Source organism: Pan paniscus, chromosome X, assembly GCF_029289425.2.
Source record: "Pan paniscus chromosome X, NHGRI_mPanPan1-v2.0_pri, whole genome shotgun sequence".
Taxonomy (NCBI): domain Eukaryota; kingdom Metazoa; phylum Chordata; class Mammalia; order Primates; family Hominidae; genus Pan; species Pan paniscus.
The window spans coordinates 110,277,368-110,297,599 of NC_073272.2; the positions used below are offsets into that span (position 1 = coordinate 110,277,368).

The 20,232-nt window shown below is 39.0% G+C and overlaps 1 protein-coding gene across 9 annotated transcripts in view; it reads right to left on the bottom strand.

Moving 5' to 3' along the window:
- The window catches only part of CHRDL1 (chordin like 1), a 124,080-nt gene extending 112,773 nt beyond the window's left edge, over positions 1-11,307 (bottom strand). For 2 of the 9 annotated variants that reach the window (XM_034949744.3, XM_034949740.3), the window contains exons 1-2: positions 10,946-11,307; positions 7,289-7,416 (exon numbers count right to left, since the gene is read on the bottom strand). In XM_034949744.3, the coding sequence (XP_034805635.2) occupies positions 7,289-7,382 (94 nt within the window). In that variant the 5' untranslated portion in view covers positions 7,383-7,416; positions 10,946-11,307. Of the gene's footprint in view, positions 1-7,288; positions 7,417-10,887 lie in introns of all 9 variants that reach the window. The other 7 variants (XM_057301084.2, XM_057301085.2, XM_003822029.5 and 4 more) reach the window with 6 other exon arrangements.
- Positions 11,308-20,232: the final 8,925 nt, after the last annotated feature.

Sequence of the window (20,232 nt, forward strand, 5' to 3'; positions counted from 1 at the left end):
GATGAGAACTGGAGATTTTCCATGAAATTTCAATTTATTGTGCGCTTCTATCTTTCATTAGCATAAATAACTGGGAGTTGATGATATTCTCATTAGTGTCTACTATGAGGCCATGAGGAGATCCTTTTACAGAAAGGCTGCTAAGCTGATGAAACCTGACCTGAATATTTTTTCAGGCTAATATCATCTCTTCCATGTCATATGGCATAGGACTTTGGGCAAAAATAAAAATGCCTGTTCAAAAAACCAAACTGTTCTTCCTATCAGCACTTTAGCGGTGCAAATCTCTGTGAAGGGAGGCTTTCTGTTTGATCAGGAATACTTTTGTTCCCTTTGGTAGACAATAAAAGTTGAGCTCTTGAACTTTTCACAATAGAATCAAATTTGCATATCCTGCAACTCGTGTCTAAACCGCCCAGCTTTCACTTACAGACAACATGGGATATATCTTTACTACAAGTGCATTTTAGAGACTCCAATTGTGAATTGATCTTAAGTGAAACAACTCAAAAACAAAAAGCCAAATACTGCATGTTCTCACTTACAAGTGGAAGCTAAATAATGTGTATATATGGACATACATTTTGGAAAAACAGACACAGGAGATGTGGAAAGGTGGGAGGGTAGGAGAAGTATGGGGAATGAGGAATTACCTATTGGATACAATGTACACAATTCGGGTGATGGCTACACTAAAAGCTCAGACTTCGCCACTATGCAGAATATCCTTGTAACAAAACCGCACTTGTCTCCCCTAAGTTTATATAAATAAATAAACAAACCCTGATCCATACTGTTTAAAAAGTGCTTCAGTTTTGTAAACTAATATGTTTGTATAACTGAGCTTAGAAAAAAAGACTACAAGTATATATATATATCAATTAACTATGGTTATCCATACACGTTGTGATTACTGTTCATTTTTGTTTTCCCTATACTTTTATGTACCTTTTGAATGTTTAACAATGAGCATCTATTTTAAAATCAGAAACAAATCATGTTAATAGAAAGCTTGCTTAGGGCATCTGATAGTTGACCATCCAGTCTAGTAGACATATTAAACATCTATTTAACATTTCCATGTTCTATTCTCCAATTTAGATCATTCAAAGGGAAAGTACCTGGAATGCATTTCCTTACTGCTTATAGAAAGTCCTTTATTGAATTATAATTTAATATTTGCCTTCTTCCTTTACAGAGCATCAGTAAAGAAATGCCAGACAATTCTTTTTTCTATGAAACCAAGGTTACCCAGAATGTGCCTTATTCAAACATCCCAGGATCAATACTGCTTGAGTGGGTTAGAGGTGGGAATAATCTCTGTAGATGAAACTGTAAATTTTCTCTTGACAACAAACCCAAAGTTTCTCTTTTCATCCTTTTGGGAGGCATAAGCCAGATTTACATTATAAATGCTATAATCTACTAAACCAAATGTTAAAAACATCTATTCCTTCTATTTTCTTCAGATGATCTCTATTTTATTTCATCTTTAAAAACATTATCTTGCCCCTATTCTTTCATCTCTAATGTGTATCTAACCTTTCTAGAAGCAGACAGGCTATAAATCTTAAATGGATAAAATATTCTTTGCAATTACCTTGTGACAATATTAAACATCCATGTGGTTTGCTCCAAGTACACAAAACCAGGGCCTTCGTTTCCCTTGTTCCACCTCCCCAGCCCCTATACTATTCTCCTTTAGTTTTCAGTCCAGAAGGCAAGAATTCTTTTCAATTTGTAAGTAGTGAATCTTTACTTCATAGAACACGAATGATTCAACCAATACCACACGGCAAACAAGGGAAGACTGACCAGAAACCAGGTCTCTTGACTTTAAGCACAGTCCTCTTTCCATTAAACTATGAAGACATTCCAATCCTACTGAGAAGTCAGGGAAATATAAGAAGCATAGACATAGAGGCACATACTTTTAACCTTCCTCACTACTTTCCTTTGGCTTAGCAAATGTAGGTTCCTGAAAAATTTTTAGTCCTTGTCTCAGTCTTTTAACTCCCAAATAGTATACTATCCCTCTTAGGAATTTGGGTTAGAAAATTTTTATTCATTTACCTGGATCATCTCTTATGTGTTAAGTGGCTGCCATGTATAAAGGACTGGGCTTCTATTCAAGACAATGAACTGACTTCCTCAAAGAATTCCAAGAGGCAGATGGGTATAGTGAACAGAACACTTAATTTGGAGACCTGGGTTTTGGTTCTAGCTCTGGCTGGGACTTGCTGCTTGTCCTTGTACAAAGTCACTTGATTTCATTGAGTTTCAAGTTTCTCACCTTAAAATTAAGGGGATAATATCTTTGGCTTGTAAGAGAGTTGCTCTAATAGCAACTACTTATGAAAAACTTACTATGTGCCAGCCACTATGCAAAGCACTTGGTGTACACAATCTCGTTTCTTCTTCAAATGAAAATACTCACGCTCATTATGCTATTATTTCCCCCACTGTACTGATAAGAAAACGAAAGCTGGAGAGGTTAGGTAACATTCCCAAGGTACATAAGTAAGTCAAGGAGCTGGGGATTGGATCTAGGCTAACTACAGAGCCTCCATGACAAAACCTACTGCCCCCTCACCAAAATAAAAAACAATTAAGAATATACTTTGAAAAGCATTAAGCTATCTAATTTTAAGTATTCCTTTCGTCTAATTCCACTTAATTAAACTTCTAAGATGTGAACAGGTCCACGCATTTGCTTGCTCAATAATCACCTCAAATGGCCAAGGGAGAATCTGGAGGAGGAAAACCCATGCCTTCCTGGCTGGCTCTCACAATAGACAGAGAAGTTCTAAGTGGGCTTCACATGTTTCAAACTTTCTAAGTATCTTCTTCCTTCCTTTCAATCTTTTGGTGGCTTGCCTTTCCTGAGAAGTCCAGAGGCCCACTTTTAGCCAAATCTGAATATTGGAAGCTTTTCTCTTGAGGAGAAAAATAAGTGACAATCTAGCTCCTTGAAGATCCAGTTAACTACCTTGTAAAGCAGGAGTGGACTCCATGAAATACATGAACAATTTCTCTCTCCAGAACCTTTGTCAGACTTGGCACAGGCTGGTCTATTAGAAATACATAATTGAATATTCTTAACAACTCAATTCTTCAACCTCACTTTGATCAATAGTTCATTACCTAAGTTAGATCTGCCAAAGGGGCAAACTCTTCAGCCCATTTATCCCATATTTGCATGAATATTATGCTGTGAATGTTACGCTCCTTTGAACTTCAAAAGAGTTTCCTGGCCTCATTGACTACAACTTTAACAACAGAGCATAATGGAGTTATACAGAAGGACCTTTTCCCAGCTAAAGAACTCAAACCTTGCTGATGCTAAACAGTAACAAACTTTTATGTAAGCAACAAATGGCTCATTCATCCATTGCAATGCACTATCAGTATTTTCGGGTTTCCTGAGCCTGTCTTCTCTCTTATAAGAGAAATTGTAACTATGGGTAATTAGCTACCAGCAAGTGGCAGCACCCATCTTCACCATTCCTTGTGATGAGCTTTCCACAAACAAAGCGTTTTTTCCACACCTCTTCAGATTTCTGAATCAATTGAGTGAGCATCTTTGACCATAATGGCATCCCCCGTCATTCCCCCGTGATGCCCCAAATAGGAGAGCAAACAGGCTACAAAACACATTCCTTGACCTAAAAGCTTATATTCTAACCAGCCCCTGCAAGATAAAAAACTTTGCCTTCTTTTGGTAAAATGGTGTCAGACAAGGAGAGACGTGAAGGGTTTATGACCCAGGCCTACTCTTACCCATTTTCTGAAGTTTTTCCAGTTGCTTTCCTTTTTAATTTTAGAAAACCCCTCTGTTTCTTCATCTACTCACATACCAACTTGTCTCTAGAATTGCACAGTAAAAATATGGGAAATAAGATGTACTTTTACTTTAAAAAGAGCTTTTCTCCTGTTTTAAAAGTGAAACTTGCCAATTGTGGAAATTTTGGAATAGACAGAAGCATAAAAGTGAGCAAAAATAACATTCATAAACCTACCATCCGGAGATTTAAAAAAAATTAGTTCCCCATTGCATACCGTACAGGAATATAAATTTCAGATGGAATAGAGAACTATGGGTAAAACATAAAATTATGGCAGCAGTAGAAGAAAATATAAAAATATAGGGTGAGAAAGACCTTCCTAGGAATAAGAAATCCAGAAGCCATACAGAAAATGAATGACAGATCTGACTACGTAAAATTTTAAAACTTCTATATGGGAAAAATACAACTTAAAGATTAAAACAAGTGGCATATCAAAAATAATATTTAAAATATAAAAGGTTAATAAGTAAGTTTTTAACAAATAAATATCACAAGCAACCAAACTAAAAATAGACAATTCACTGAAGAAATAAAATTGAACTAGTACATAATCGAAAAGATGCTGCAGAAACAGAAAAATACCAAGCAAAACTGACAGATTATTTCTCCTATTAAAATGGCCCCGAAATACAAAGATTGATTATAATCTTGGTGAAGGAATTAGAAATGGACTTTCATACATAGATGGTGGGAGCATAAATTAATACAACTTATATGAAGGGCAATTTGACAGTACTTATGAAGATTAAAACTGAACATGCACTTCGACTATTTCTCACAAATAGTTGAATAAGTGCCTAAAGATGTTCATAAATGTCTTACTTTTAATAGCAAAAACCAGAAACAACCTCAATATCTACAAATATAGACTGGTTAAATAAACCAATGCAAACTTATGCAACTGCAAACCATGCAAGCATTAGAAAGAATATGGCACTATTACATTGCAATGTATTGACATGGAAGGATGTCCTACACACATTATTGAGCAAAAGCAAATCACAGAAAAGTGTATATAATATCCTATTTTTGTAAAACAAAATATCATACAGACATGTATATATAATTTTATAAAACAAAGAAAGTAGTTTGGAAGATCACACAGCAAACCACTAATAATGGTTATCCCAGGAGAGTGGAATGAGAGTTTAGGGACACATGTTCCATATGAAGCTCAGATGCTTTCATGTTGTTTTGTATAATAAGCATATATATTAATTTTATAATTTAAGAAACTTCAAAATAAGTTAACAAGCATTTCCCAGGGCCACCAAATTTTCAATAAACAGTGTTTTTAATAGTAGCATTATATTGCATTACCTGGATCATTTTTGTAACTATTTATCTATGAACTGACATTTCCACTGCTTCTGACTTCTCACTGTTAGAGCTGCAATATAAATCTCTGTGCATGCATATTGTGTGTGTTTGTGTATGTGCATGCATATATCAAGACAGCATACATAGGACATATGCTTTGAGGTTTTCCCTTTAGCAGAGATGATTTTGCATGTCTTCAGAACAGTTAGCTTGGGCATGGACACACATAATGATGCTCAGTGGCTCATTAAGGGAAGGACCATGACCTTAGCGTCATCATCTGACAATAAGCCTGAAACACTGGACCAGATCTGGTGCCCTAGGCCATCTGTTACATAATCACTTTGGCACCAATTGAATATCAAAAGGGCTTGGGACAAATTCATCAGCACAAGGAAATATTAGAAAGTAGTCGATTTGGGTTTGTAATTTTTTTAAGTCACATCTTTCTTTGTCTAAGTTTCATGGACAATATTCAATTCTTCATAAATATGAAAGGCTTTCCACAAGAGATGGTCTTCTGAGAGTTACAAGCTTTCCCCATGAGGTCATCATTAACAGGCTATAAGGGAAGTTTCTCTCTAAGACAGGAAGATTTTTTTGTATAAATTTAAGGGGTACAGGTGCAGTTTTGTTACATGGATATATCGCATAAAGTCTGGACTTTAAGTGTAACCATCACCCAAATAATGTACATTGTACTTATTGAGTAATATTTCATCCCTAAGCCCAGCTAATTGTGAGCTGAGCTGAGAATGCATGGATGCTTCTGTCACATCCACTTAAATCAAGGAAGGCTTCTGGAAGAGGAGGATTCTGAGATGAACTATATTCAAGTGGAAGAAGAAGGAAGCAATTTGAGGGATACAAGAGTAGAGGCTGATCCAATCTTCCTTGCTGAGATCATGCCCCACTAAACTTCCTTTTGTGTCCCAATCATACTAGATATCACCATACACCGCTCATGCTCAAAAGCATAATCAAAAACACTATTAAACACTGTTTCTCCCAGGAAGAAGACTACATTTACTATGAAAATTGTAGTGGGACAGAAACACACTTAAGGATGGAATAGGCTTGGCACTGTTCTCCTTGTCAGCAAGCCTTCTGCCTGATCTATTTAACTTATGTGATAAAAGAGATAAAGGTTTAAGTGAAGGGCTTCAGATGCTGCTTCAGTTCCTACCAAGAATATTTTCACAGCTCCTTCTCATGAATAAGTTCAGTGAAGCAGAGAATGCCCCTCTTGGACCAATTCCATTTTGTGCTTTTTTTGATGCTGTCATAAAGGGGAACTAGAGCTTAGGCTTTTCCTTCAAATTTAGAGCAAGCATCTACCTCAGAGATGGCTGCAAGTGGCCCAAAGAAGGTAAGACCCACATTGTGCAAAGGCAGCAAGAACGGAGATGTCGACCGTTACTCATAAATCTCCTAAACGTGGCAGCAAGGAGGGTTAATTATCCCCCCGCCCCCACTTCCTGCCACTCTCTGCTTTCTCCAATGTGTTAGCCCATTACACGGATCGCTGACTTTCTAGAAATATTCCCTGGCTTTGCGGGGATGTTCTTTTCAATAAATGGCATCCAATTTGCTAACGGTCCCTGGAATCTCAATTTCCTCAAAACATTTTTCATCTGAGCCCAGTTCATAGGAAGGTTTCGTCCTTCCTCGTTTTTCGGCATAAGGGAATAGGCAGAGCCTGCTTTTCTTTTTCTTTTTTTTTTCTTTTCTGTGTCATTATTTTTCATAAACTGAAAGCCTTTGCTGAAGAGTCTGAAATTTGGGAAAATTCCAGCTCATCTGTCAGATATTTCTAGAGTTACGTAAAATGTAATGAGATTTGTATAGTTTAGAACAGGGAAGAGAAAATAAGCTAATGTGTCATATGTTCTATGAGACAAAGACTACATGATAATCAGAAAAACAGCCCCAAATTTAGTTGGCCTGATTCAAAGCTCTCATTCTTTTATCAATTCATGCATAAACCAGTAACATTCACTTTCTTCTCTTAGAATAATGGCACGGCCACATTTGGGCTAAATCATAATTGCTACAGATTATAGCCACATTTTCAAAGAAATTATAAAAAGTGTATTATTTTCCAAATGCAAGACACTTACGTTTTACTTGCTCTGTTTTGCCTCCTTCTAGCAAAAGAAAGAACAACAACGAAAAGATGTATTTCATGCCTCCCATTTTCCACTTTTTTCTCATTTGGACCACTGCAAAAGGTGACAGAACCTTTAAGCTGTTGGGAAGAAAGCAGAAAAAAGACTTAACACAGATCTTCTGGAAATGATAGAGGTCACTGATGCTCAGGCTTCTAACCTGCTAGAATAAAAAAAAAAAGTCCGAGAATTTACATAAGTGTAAGTATTGTCTGCCTGCACAAGATAAAGGACTTGCCTCTCCTGTCTTGCAAGGCTTGTGGGTGAAAATTCAAGTGAATGAGGGTGCATTCCTATCCAAAGCTGAGGCTAAGTCCTTACAGGCAAGTTATAGGAAAATGAAAATAAATTTTGAAATCTTCCTTTCTAAGGGAATTAAAGTTGATTTCTCAAGAGATTTTTTTGGGAGAAAAGGGAAACTTTAGCTTGCAAAACGGTTATTTTAGCAAACAAGGTAGAAGTAACAAGCATGAGACCAAGCAATTTCTGAAATGAAAGTTAACTAATCTTAGCTTCAAGACTACTTTTACCGTTAATCCTTTTGGAATGAAGTACAAATTGATCAGTTTCTCCTGTGTCCTCTATGAGATCTACAAGGATCTTTGGTTTGGCAACTAATATTGCAAAAGATAGATGTAATTAGCAAATGGATGCAATTAAACACCTGAAAAGTTTTACTGCTTAAAATGGTTCCAACATATTCCTCCCCCAAGAAGTCCATTGTAAAATGGAAATTTTAAATGGGCCATTTTTAGGGGAAATTGGGCAAATTAAATAGATAATTTGTTCACCTTGCACCACCATGCAAAAGACCATTAAAACAACTACAGTTCTTCAAAACATGAGATTGGCATTCCCAGTATAAGGGGTAGAAATCTTAAACCTTTTGAACCTTGGAACACAGAAAGTTTGCTGTAGCTCATATCTAGTCACGGATCATTTCCACCGATGTTAGAGTTTGCAAAATTCCTCCAATGGGTGATCTGAAAATATTGAAATGTTCTAAAAACACCAGATTCAATCTGAATGGGAAATGAACTCATTGATCTTTCCAGAAAATCCAACCTAAATATTGCACATAAAGAACTTGAAGGAATGCAAAACGATCATTTTGGAGAGTTGAATATCTTTGGGCTCTGAAGTAGATGCTACAGCTCCTACTTAAATGCTATGAAGTTGCCCGGGTCATTCAAAATCCACTGTTTCAATTATGAATGCATAACCAAGGAAGAACTGATGATAGAGTAATCTGTGCTATCAAACAAGATTTGCAGCACCGTCTGCCTTCCTTCTTTACCTCCTCCCTGCTCCTTAAAGAACCAAATTCTCTCAGGGCATGTTCCTACCCATCTAAAGACCTGAGTTCTGATGTCTTGGTCCCCTCTGTGAGTTTGTGGCCCACTTACAATCACTCAGAATGTTACTGTCCCTTGAGGGCTACCACGTTTATTTGAAACAAATCATTTTCATTAACAATTTAACACAGCTACCCACCTCAGTGAGGTTCTTCCTGAGCCTATTCTAATAAGTTTATTCCCCAAGCCTCCAAAAGAGAAAGATTTTTAACCACTGAAATCCAATTTATCACATTCATATATGGATTTCAACGGGTGTTTCTGAAACCATGGTTTTAGGGTCTCCCCATGCGACAATCAACAGGGCTGCTTTTCTTGTATAATGGTTGGGCGATTCGGTGAACAGTAGCATTGCTTCATAACTCAAGTTGGCAAGAAAACAGCTCATAGATTTTTTTGCCTTTCTTAGGTCCCAACTAATATTATGAGCAAATAAAAAAGTTGGTAACTAGAGAGCAATTAATCTCCTTTGGCGTTCCTGTCATCTGTGTGGCCTCCCAGGCTGTGATGGAGAACATCAGAAAATGAATCGCTTTATAAATATTCACTTTTGATTTACAAGATCCTGAAGTCCTGCCTTTGTATTCTGTGCAGAAATATGAACCAAGAAGAGTTCCCTCCCCAGATCTCCTCACTGTTCAATTTCTCTTTATCTCTTCAGCTTTTTCTTTTAGGGAAGGGGGTGGTTCAAAACATGTGTTGGGACTGCAGCAGTAAACACTAGCAAGCATTGCTCAGCGAACTTAGCCGACTCTTATTCTTGCAAAGAGCCAAACTGTCCTTAATTTTTCAAATTATACTTTGACCCAGTTAACTGGAGTTATTTCTGCATTAACTCTCTGTCTGCTTCACACAGGCTGTTGTGCCATTGAACTTGCACTGGCTCTTTTACAGGTTACTTAGACATGTAGCCATTGACATGCTTCAGGGGATCCAGGACCCAACAAGAAAGCAACAACAACAAAAAAAACAAAACCCTGCAACTAACACAGGTAGTGGAGGTGGGATGGGAGAGTTCCTGTGTTTTACGAGAGAGAGAAATGTATCAAGTACCAAAAGAAAGGTATTTATTAAGGTGCTTCCATGAAACAAGCATTCACATTGTTCATCTGCGTTAAGCAAAGGGACCAACTGCTCCTTGCCCAGCTGTGACTGCAAGGCAATCTGGGCCATCAAGTGTCAGGAGCCCACTTTCAGAACAGGTCTCCTGGGTAGAACAGAAGCAAAGAGACATCCCCACAGGAAGGCTAAGGGATGAACACATGTCAGCCAGTTCTTCACGCCCCACAGTGTCTCTTTAATCCTCCTGAGAGGCTTGACTGACCTTGTAATCTCACATTGACTATCATCTGTGGGACAGCCCCTAGGGTAGCAATTTTCTTTCCGACAAACAATAAGAAAGACACTGGAGTCCCAGGCCCTTGTCCATCAGCTGAAATCCTCTCCCCACTCTACCACCCAGCAAGAAAAGTTCAGTTAACTGGTGGTGTGTTGCCACTGAAAATGGCAGTTTTAACCCAGGGTATCTCTTGTTGGAGGAAATGCTTTCATTGCTGCTTATGACTGACAAACAATGCCTCACATTTGGCTTGCAAAACACCTTTCTATCATTTCATTTCATTCCACACAACTCCACCTTCAAAATGGGCACTGGGGGGACCCAGAGAACTCAAATAACTTTAGTGGCAGGGCTGGGAGGGACTGGAAAGCAGGCTTTCCGGGCCCTATGTTCTGGCAATATACCACGTTGCTTCCAGAGCCTAGTGTCTCAAATTCTGAGCCCCGTAGTCAGGGACAAAAAATGAGGCAGATGGCCAGAGGATAGGATAGGGAGCCTTTCGCCCATCTACCCTGTTACATTAACTTTACCACGTATTCATCAGCAAAATGAGAAAACAGGCTCAGGAATACAGGCAGTGATTAAGGGGACTGCAGAGTCCCTTGGGTAGCTCAGGGTGGAGTACCTAAGTGACCTCTCAAAGCGCCAGAGCATAAAGAAATGCAGGCCGAGTGGGGAGGGACGAGCTGTGAGTTCGAATTCAGAGACCCCCAACTTGCTTTGGTCAGAAGCCTTGGGCCCCACCTCCATCCAGGTTGCTAACTGCTGGAGCACAGAACAGGTTGGGGTGGCAGGGGAATTTGGGGCACCCTGGGGAAACTTCCAGGGACGGCTCCGGCCAAGAGAAGGCAACCCACCTGTGCAAAGGCTGGAAAAGGAGGTGAGGGAAGCGGGCGCCGGGCACTGCTCACTAACCTGGGCACTGGCCTCCTCCGTCTGCCACGCGTGCACGCGCTCCGAGCTCCCCGGGGCGCTCTCGTCCGAGGTCTGGGGCTCGCAGGTTGTGGCGAGAGCTAGAGTGCGCGCGAGGGGGGAGGGGGAACTCAAAAGTGGGTGGGAGGAAAAACATCACCGCCCTCACACCACGAGGGAGCAGCAGCTTGCTCGGCTCCCGGGGGCAGAGCCAAGGCGCGGGCGCGGCGGCCCGGGGCCACCTGCCCGCCCTCCCGCTCGCTCCCCACTTGGCCCGAGAAGCCGGCCGCTCGGCGCTGGCGGGAAGTCCGCAAGCACGCAGCCGCTGCAAGCACGCACACTTTCTCCACCCCGGCACAATGGCTTTATTTCTGCTCCCCCGGCCCGAAAGTTTAAAAATCGGGAGAAAGTGTGAGACTCAGCCGGCTACTTTCCCATCACACAGCGCCCCCACTGCAGCCCCCCCTCCTTTGGCTAGGCGAGCGTTGGGGTCTTAAAGGGACCGCACAGCTCCTCCGGTCCCTCCTCCCCCTCTGCACTGGATGCACCTAGGAGCTCCCCACCACTCGCGCACGCCCTGAAGATACCGACTACCCTCGGACTCCCCTGCCTGGAAGCCCACACCCGCTCTCCTCCGGCACCAAGGCCTTTCCGAGGTGTGCACCTGGTCTGGTCCTGAGCTGGTGCCCTGGACACAGAATGAACCCGCCTCGCAAATCACGCCCTAGCATGCTGCTTATCATTTCAGGGCGTTTCCCATATCCACACTGTGGCTAACAGAGTGACAAAGCTTTGGTTTGGTGTCCTTAAAGGCGGGGTGGAGATGGGTGTGTGTAGGGTCAGGGATTAGAAATCCACTTTCTCTTACAAACTGGGCTCCCAAGCCTCATGGAAAGGGCCTGTTCTAACTGTTAAGTGTCTTGAAGAAAACTTGGTGCCACACACTATACCCACCATTTTTTTTAAAATGAGTCCCTAAGCTTCTAAGTTGGGCCAAGAGCTCAACCTGGAAATCACAGTAGTACTGCTGATGCCTTGGTGGGCCTGCCTACTCCAAATTTGTGTTTATTCAACAAGTGATAGTTGCAAAGAATTGTCAGAAACTTCTAGGGTCCAGGAAAGTGCTGCCTCGACAGACAAAATTTTAAGCCCCTAAATTTGGAGAAGAACCGCAGAGCTTTTTTCTAGATGAACTAGATAAATATCTATATTCCTAACATCTGTATAGTACTTTATGGCTTACGGAGTGTTTTCACATACATCAACGTTACTTTTTAAACCCTCAAAACCAACCGAACTACCTGAGGTCTCAAGTGTTAGAGTTGGTGGGGAACTTCTGAACCATTCAGCTTAACTTCATCATTTCACAGAAGAGGAAACTGAATTGGGGGAAGAGGATGATGTATCTAAGGTCACACAGCTAGTAAATGACAAATTTGAGATTCCAATCCAGATTCCCTGACTTTCAACCCACTACTCTCTGGTTGTTATCTCCAGTCTGTAGATGAGGAAATTGATGTTCAGAGAAACTGTGGCTTGTCAAAAAACAAACAAACAAACAAACAAACCACTTATCAGGAACAGAAAACAAAGAAAAATTAAAACAAGAATAATTGTCCCTGAACGTTACCTCCTTTTGCTTTTTCAGAAGTGTTAATAGTATCCAACTAGCCCCTGCATTGCTGGTGATGTTTATTTCACTGTTAACAAAGGAAAGGGGGCCCTTTCTGTAATGTTGCCTTCAGGGCCCAAAATGTCTAGCTCCGTCCTGCTGCCTGGGTAGCCATACACTGCCACATGCATTCAATTTGTGCTGTAGTATATCGGTTTGAACTTGCTGATTTGTTGCCTTATAACTGTTCTCATGCCGTTTAATGCAGTGATGTTTTGTCTTACTAGATTGTGAGTTCTTCAAGGGCAAGGACTGGTTGTTCAATTTCTCTTGTGCGTGCATTACCCAACTCCCATCATTACTTCCAACATGCTTACAGAGTATTCTGGAAAATGAGTTTCAAGGGATAGTCTGAGACAAACATAAATTCTAGCATTTAAAATAAATAGACTCACTGGGATTTAAAAGTTCATCTATTTGGCTACAACCACTCACTCCCTTGCTTGGTGTAGAATCCTAATTACTGCATAACAAACCATCCGAAAACCTAGTGGCTTAAAGCAAGCAATTATTCTCAATTGGTTCTATTGAGTTGATTCTATTGAACTTGCTTAAGATCTCTTATGCAGTTGCAGGCAGCTGTATATGGGGCTGCTGGAATTCTCTGACAGGTTTTCCATTAGTGTAAATGTTAGTCATCCTTGTATTTTGTATTAGTTCCAACCTTGATTTCTGAATTGAGAACTCCCATTTGGGTGAGTCCTAATCTAGACATCCTACCAGGTCTTATAGAAACTTAAGTGATGATTACCTTCATGCTTTATTTTCTCTGTTTATTAAATAGGGATGAGAGCATAATCTCATACTCATTTTTAAAAAAGTTTTATTTTAAGATAATGGTAGATTTACATGCAGTTGTAAGAAATAATTCAGAAAGATCTCAAATACCCTTCACCTAGTTTTCCCCAATGATAACATCATTCATAAATATAGTACAATGTCACAACAGGACACTGACATTGGTACAATCCATTCATCTTACTCTGATTTCACCAGTTGTATATGCACTCATTTGCCTGTGTATATAATTCTATGCAATTTTATCGCATGTGTATATTCATGTGACCACCACCACAGTAAAAATATAAAACAGTGCCATTACCACAAGGATACCCTGTATTGCACTTTAATAGTCACACCCATCTTTTCCCTTCCTCCTCTCCCTACTCCCTGTCAACTACTAAACTAAATTGTCCTACATCTCTATAATTTTGTCATTTAAGAATGTTACATGGAATCATACGGTATGCAACCTTTTGAGATAGTCTCTTCTCTCTTCTCCCCCAACCCTGATATAATTCTCTGGAGACCCATTCAAGTTGTTCCTGGTATCAATAGTTTGTTCCTTTTCATTGCTGAGTGGTATTCCATGGTAGGGATATATCACAATTTGTTTAAACCATTCATCTATTGGAGGGTTGAGTCTAGATTTCGGTTACAACTGCTATGAACATTTGTCTACAGGTATTTGAATAAGCGTAAGTGTTCATTTCTCTGGGATAAATACCCAACAATGTAGTTCCTGGGTTGTATGGTAAATGCATGTTTAGTTTTGTAAGGACTGTCATACTGTTTTTAGAGCAACTGTACTATTTTATATTCCCACCAGAAATGTGTGAGAGATCCAGTTTATCTGCATTCTTGCCAGCATTTTTTGTTGTCATTATTTTTTATTTTAGCCATTCTGGTAGGTATATAGTGATATCTCATTGTGGTTTTAACTTGCATTTCCCTAATACCTAATGATATCTACCATCTTTTCATTGTTTATTTGACACCTGTATATCTTATTCCCAAATATTTTATCCCAGTCTGTAGCTTTTCTTTTCATCCTCTTCCCTTGAACTTCCACAAAACAAAAGTTTTTAATGTTTTATGTCCAATGTATCAAATTTCTGTCATATAGGTCATGTTTTGGCATTAAGTTTAAGAACCCTTTACCTAGCTCTAGATCCTGAATATTTTCTTCTCTATTTTTGTTTTAAAAGTGTTATAAAGTTTTACATTTAATTATGATCTATTTTGAGTTAATTTTTATAAAAGGTATAAGGTTTAGGTTGATGTTCATATTTTGCCTATATATTTTTGTCCAATTGCTCCAGTATCATTTGTTGAAAAAGCTATCTTTCTTTCATTGAATTGCTTTTACACCTTGATCAAACATTGGTTGGTCATATTGTGTGAATCTATTTCTGGCTTCTCTATTTGATCCCATTGATCTATGTGTCTATGCCTCCACCAGTACCACGCAGTCTCGATTACTGTAGACATATGATAGGCCTGAATTTCAAGCAGAGTGGGTCCTCCCACTTTATGACTCTTTTTTAGGGTTGTTTTAGCTACTCTAGGTCTTGTACCTTTCCACATAAACTTTAGAATAAACTTGTCTATGTCTACAAAATATCTTACTGGAATTTAGCTAGAAATTGCATTAAACCTATTGATCAATTTGGGGACAATTGACAAATTTAATTTGTTGAGCATTCCAATCCATGAACACAGTATCTCTCCATTTATTTAGGTCTTCTTTGATTTCATTCACCAGTGTTTTGTAGTTTTCAGCATATGACTTCTATACATATTTTGTTAGACTCGTATCTACATATTTCTTTTTCTTTGGAGCAATTGCAAATGTTATTGTATTTTTAATTTCAGTTTCCACGCACTCATTGCTAGTATATATGAATGCAAGTAGTTGTTGTGTGCTGATCTTCTATGCCATGTGTTGCAGAACTCATACTTATTTAAAAAATAAATATGTAAGTGGAGGTATTATGAAATGATTATATACAAAATAATTTTCTGATAGCACAAACTTTTTGCCTTTTAGTGCTTCTTGTCCCACTGGGACTTAGAAAACTCAGGTTATTAAATTAACTTTCAAAAATGGCAGAATACATAAAGATTGATGAGTATATTGTACTATAGGTTTACCTCTTTTTAGAAAAGATGCCACCAACTTAGAGTTTGTATTAATCAGATACTTGATTCAATATATAGAAGTTGACAATTCTCTGTAAAGACCCCTTAGGATTATTCAGCTATATTCTAATGAGCCCTTTTGTTATTTGTATATGTTCTTGTTTGTTACTGAAATTTTTCTCTGTTGTATTTTCTTCCTGCTAGCCATTTCTAAAAACTGCTAGAAAAAAGAGTAATGTCCATCAATGATAGACTGGGTTGAGAAAATGTGGCACATTTACACCATGGAATACTATGCAGCCATAAAAAACGATGAGTTCATGTCCTTTGTAGGGACATGGATGAAGCTGGAAACCATCATTCTCAGCAAACTATAGCAAGGACAAAAAACCAAACAACGTATGTTCTCACTCATAGGTGGGAATTGAACAATGAGAACATTTGGACACAGGAAGGGGAACATCACACACCGGGGCCTGTTGTGGGGTGCGGGGAGGGGGGAGGAATAGCATTAGGATATATACCTAATGTAAATGATGAGTTAATGGGTGCAGCACACCAACATGGCACATGTATACATATGTAACAAACCTGCATGTTGTGCACATGTACCCTAGAACTTAAAGTATAATAATAAAAATAAAAAAATAAAAAAAAGAAAAAAAAAGAGTTGGTATGGTTCATCTAATATTTCCAGCTTTCCTCCTTTTGAGCTCATGGTAGGATTTTACTCCTCTTCCCTTTTTGAAATTAAGTATTGCCATTTGATTTGCTTTGGCTAATGAAATCTTAGCAAAAGTCATGTGTTGCTTATTTTTACAGCATAACCTTCAATACTGTCTCTTAGCACCAGTGAAAACAATTCTGTTTCTTAGAATTTTATGACAACCAAATAAGTAAATAGCAAGAGTAGGTTATAGATTCTTGAAGGTAGAATTAAAAGGAGCAGATTCTCTTTGTTTTAATGTATTCTTATAAGTTAAGCTGTCATTTTCTATTTATGCCTTTCAGTTATTGTAGTAAACAAAAATAATACAAAGTATTTTTTATTTGTGCTTTGTGTTATATCTGAATATTATCTTATAGAAATAATTTTCTTTTTTAAGTGATTTTAAGATATTTTTAGAAGCATTTTAAGTGATTCATTTCCCAAAGAAACACATCTCCAGATTTATAATAAAGGGCATTGTAAAAGCAAGATTTGGCTTACAGAAAATTTCAGAAACATATTTATTTTTAAAACTCAAGATAATCTCATCATAGTATACAGGATTATATTAACTACCTAAAAGATGAAAGGAGTTAATTTCTTGATCCAAAATTATATTGTGCTTCATCATCACCATGAGTGGGTCATATGGGCAGAGCATAAAATACACCACTTCTGACTGAAGATTTGTTTCAGATAGTTTAACTGCATTTCCAAACAGTTATACAAAGGTGTTTAAAACTTTTAATCAAAGATGTCATGAAAAATTGGAGACATAATATGTCCAAGTGTTATGCTATGCATAGAAAAATGCAATATGGTAGAATAGAAACTGCCTCTCTAGAAGCTGTATTCCTATAGAATGTTGATTCACTTTATCAAATTTCATTTGCCTAGATAGCTTACTATAGGACCTCAAAGCATCCACAGTTCCCTAGAACCTCCATGAACTTCCCAGATTTTTCACCTTTATTCCCAGAGCTAGGCAGCAGATTGATTTATTATTATTTTTCAGCAGAAGCAATAAAAATCAATGTTTAATTGTCTTAACCACAGCATCTAGGTCTCCTCAGGGAAGTAACATGATGCACAAAGAACCAAGACAACTAAGACTGTGGAATCAAGCATACTTGAATTAGAATCCCAAAAAGTCATATAGCCTTTCTGAGCTTGTTTCCTTATAGTATGTAAAAAGGGGATGATGATAAGGTAACTGTGGTAGTTCAATGGCCTACTGTATGTGGAGTGCCTGGAATATAGTAGGTGCGCAATAATTGTTTCTATCCTCACTGTCCCCTCCCTGCTTCCATCCACTTAGTCCAAATGTGAAAGCTATTACACATTCAGTAAAGTTCTTTATTAGCTAGTCAAGCTTCAGTTTGTCTGTCTTTAAAAGAAAGTGGGGATAAAAGCAGGAAGAGAAAACCAATAATTAACCCAATTTCCCACCCTATTCTTCAAGGCGGGGAGTAAGTTGGAGAGTAGAGTGCCAACATCCCTTCAACAGAAACAGTAAAGGAACTAATGCCAAGATGTAAAATTACTCTCTCCTTGCACACAGGTGCACAAGCACTAGCTATTGTCCTGGTGCCTGGAGACTATTATAAAATGTTAGACGCAGATTTGGGGCTAGTATGCTCTTCTCTAGCTTCATGTCACATGGACTAGAAAACAAGACTCAAGCCAGAGTAGAATCGTAAGAAGCCACCTGGATATTCTCAGATCCACATTGCCTATTCTTTTAGTTCTCAAGTAAAGAAAATTTGTTTCTCATTAGGAAAGATGCCGGCAACTCAGCTTTAGAGCTATAACCCAGGGAGTAAGAGCAGGAACCAGAGATTCCATAAAGCAAAGATGACAAACTGCTGACCCAAGGGCTGAGGAGAGCCTGCCCACATTTTTTTTTCAAAATTTGAATTGGTTCTAAACAATCTTTAATTTTTATTATTGGGAGATTTTACATAAAAGACCTTGATTCCAGTTTCTCATAAAAAAATAGATTTACTAGGAACACTGGGCCGACATCTCTCCATGGTAACACAGACTGGAATAGAGTAGTAGCCGCTGCTTTTAGACAGCATATGTGCTTGCCAACTGCCACAGTCCCCACCACTCCCCATTGTGTCCCTTTTGTTACCCTCAGGCATGTTTTACTCATTCACATTACTTTCTTTTTTTTTTTTATTATACTTTAGGTTCTAGGGTACATGTGCACAACGTGCAGGTTTGTTACATATGTACACATGTGCCATGTTGGTGTGCTGCATCCATTAACTCATCACTTACATTAGGTGTATCTCCTAATGCTTTCCCTCCCCCCTTCCCCAACCCCACGACAGGTCCCAGTGTGTCATTCACATTACTTTCATAACCCCTAGAGATGTATGAGTTTGAACCATTATGTACAATGATAACTATTTGAGAAGTGGCTTTTTAGGGAGGAAAACAAAAACCCTGATTTGTAGCAATTTCCGACTTCTGTTGTGTAAATATCTCCTACATGGCCAATTTCAGACTAACAATTTGTTGTCACTTAACATGAAGTTGGTAAAAACTGTGCACAATGACTTCTCACAAACTGGTGAGAGCTGGCTCTGGAGCACTACTGGCTTGAATTTGCTCAAAAAAAGCTTCATCGAGTTAATGGAATAGTTAGGAGCGTGAGCCAGGAGATCTTATTCATAGAATGAGTCAGAAATCAACCAGAAAAAGTAAGCTTCAACACTTGACATGGAACCTGTCTTTAGACCAACACTACTTCCTTGTTCTCTATGTCTTTTTAAAAATCCCACAGGTCAATTATCTAGCCTTTGGGCATAGGATAATCTGAGAGGGAAGTATGAGCTAATGAAGGGTGAGCACTAGCTTGAGGAGGTCAGAAGACACAGTACAGGACCCCTAATAGTACTGCTGAGTTCTTCCTGTAAACTGAATACTGTCCTCCTTTTGTCCTTACAGGAAGGAGACTAAGGGAAGGGACTGCGGAGAGCAGGAAGCCACCCATTTAGAACCCAAGTTCAGAGAGATATTGAAATAGGCTGTGAATCACATCCAGAAATCTCTTCTCACACTAGAACTATAGGGCTATGACCTATGCATGTGGCAAAGACCACAGGCAGGGACATCATCCTGTCCTATCCCGTACCGGAAAGTGACTGTGCATAGAATACTACCCTGGAAGGTGAAAACTCTAAAGCTTCTTAGAGACAGCTTAGTCCAAATCTGATTAATTCACAGAGAAAAAAACTGAGGCCCAGAGAGGAAGATAAGTGGCACAACCAAGTCTGGAAGCCAGGTTTTCTGACAGCCAGTCTGGGGCTTATTTCTTCTACCTCACACTGCCTCTCAGGAGTTAAAAAGCAAAAGATTCAGTCCACCAACTGGTTGTGTTGCCAAACCAGCAACATGAATAATATTTTTTGACTGAATCAACTGTCTGTTTAGGAATCCTGTAGACATAGTCAAACACTCATCTCCAGTTTTCTCTGTGTTTGGATGATTTAAAAACCTAACAGAGAATCTGCACGTCCAGGGAGTTTTGCCAAGAAAATCTGAAAATCTAAACAGTCACTCTCACATTGGCCCTATAACCAAGTGTCCAAATCTTTTTTCCCCTTTTCATATTAGAGAAAATATAATGTTCTTGCCACAAGGAAAGCAGCATCAGAATCTGGAAGGATTCTTGAACTGCGAGTTATGACTCTTGGCTTTAATTCTGTCTCTTCCTTGGATGGGTCATATCCCAACTTCCTGCTCCCTGTGGGCCTCGGTTTCCCCGTCTGTAAAATGTAAGACCTGAACTCCATGATCTCGTAGATTCCTTCAAGCTCTAGCAGTCTTTCATGGTAAAATCCTAATCCAAGTGTCCATTCACTCAACTCATTGGCCCTTTCCAACCTGTGTTTCTCTGGCTACAGGACCTTCTGGAACCCAAGTGCCAGAGACAGAACTGTGCCTCTAAAAGACTGCAAGACTTAGTAGTTGGAG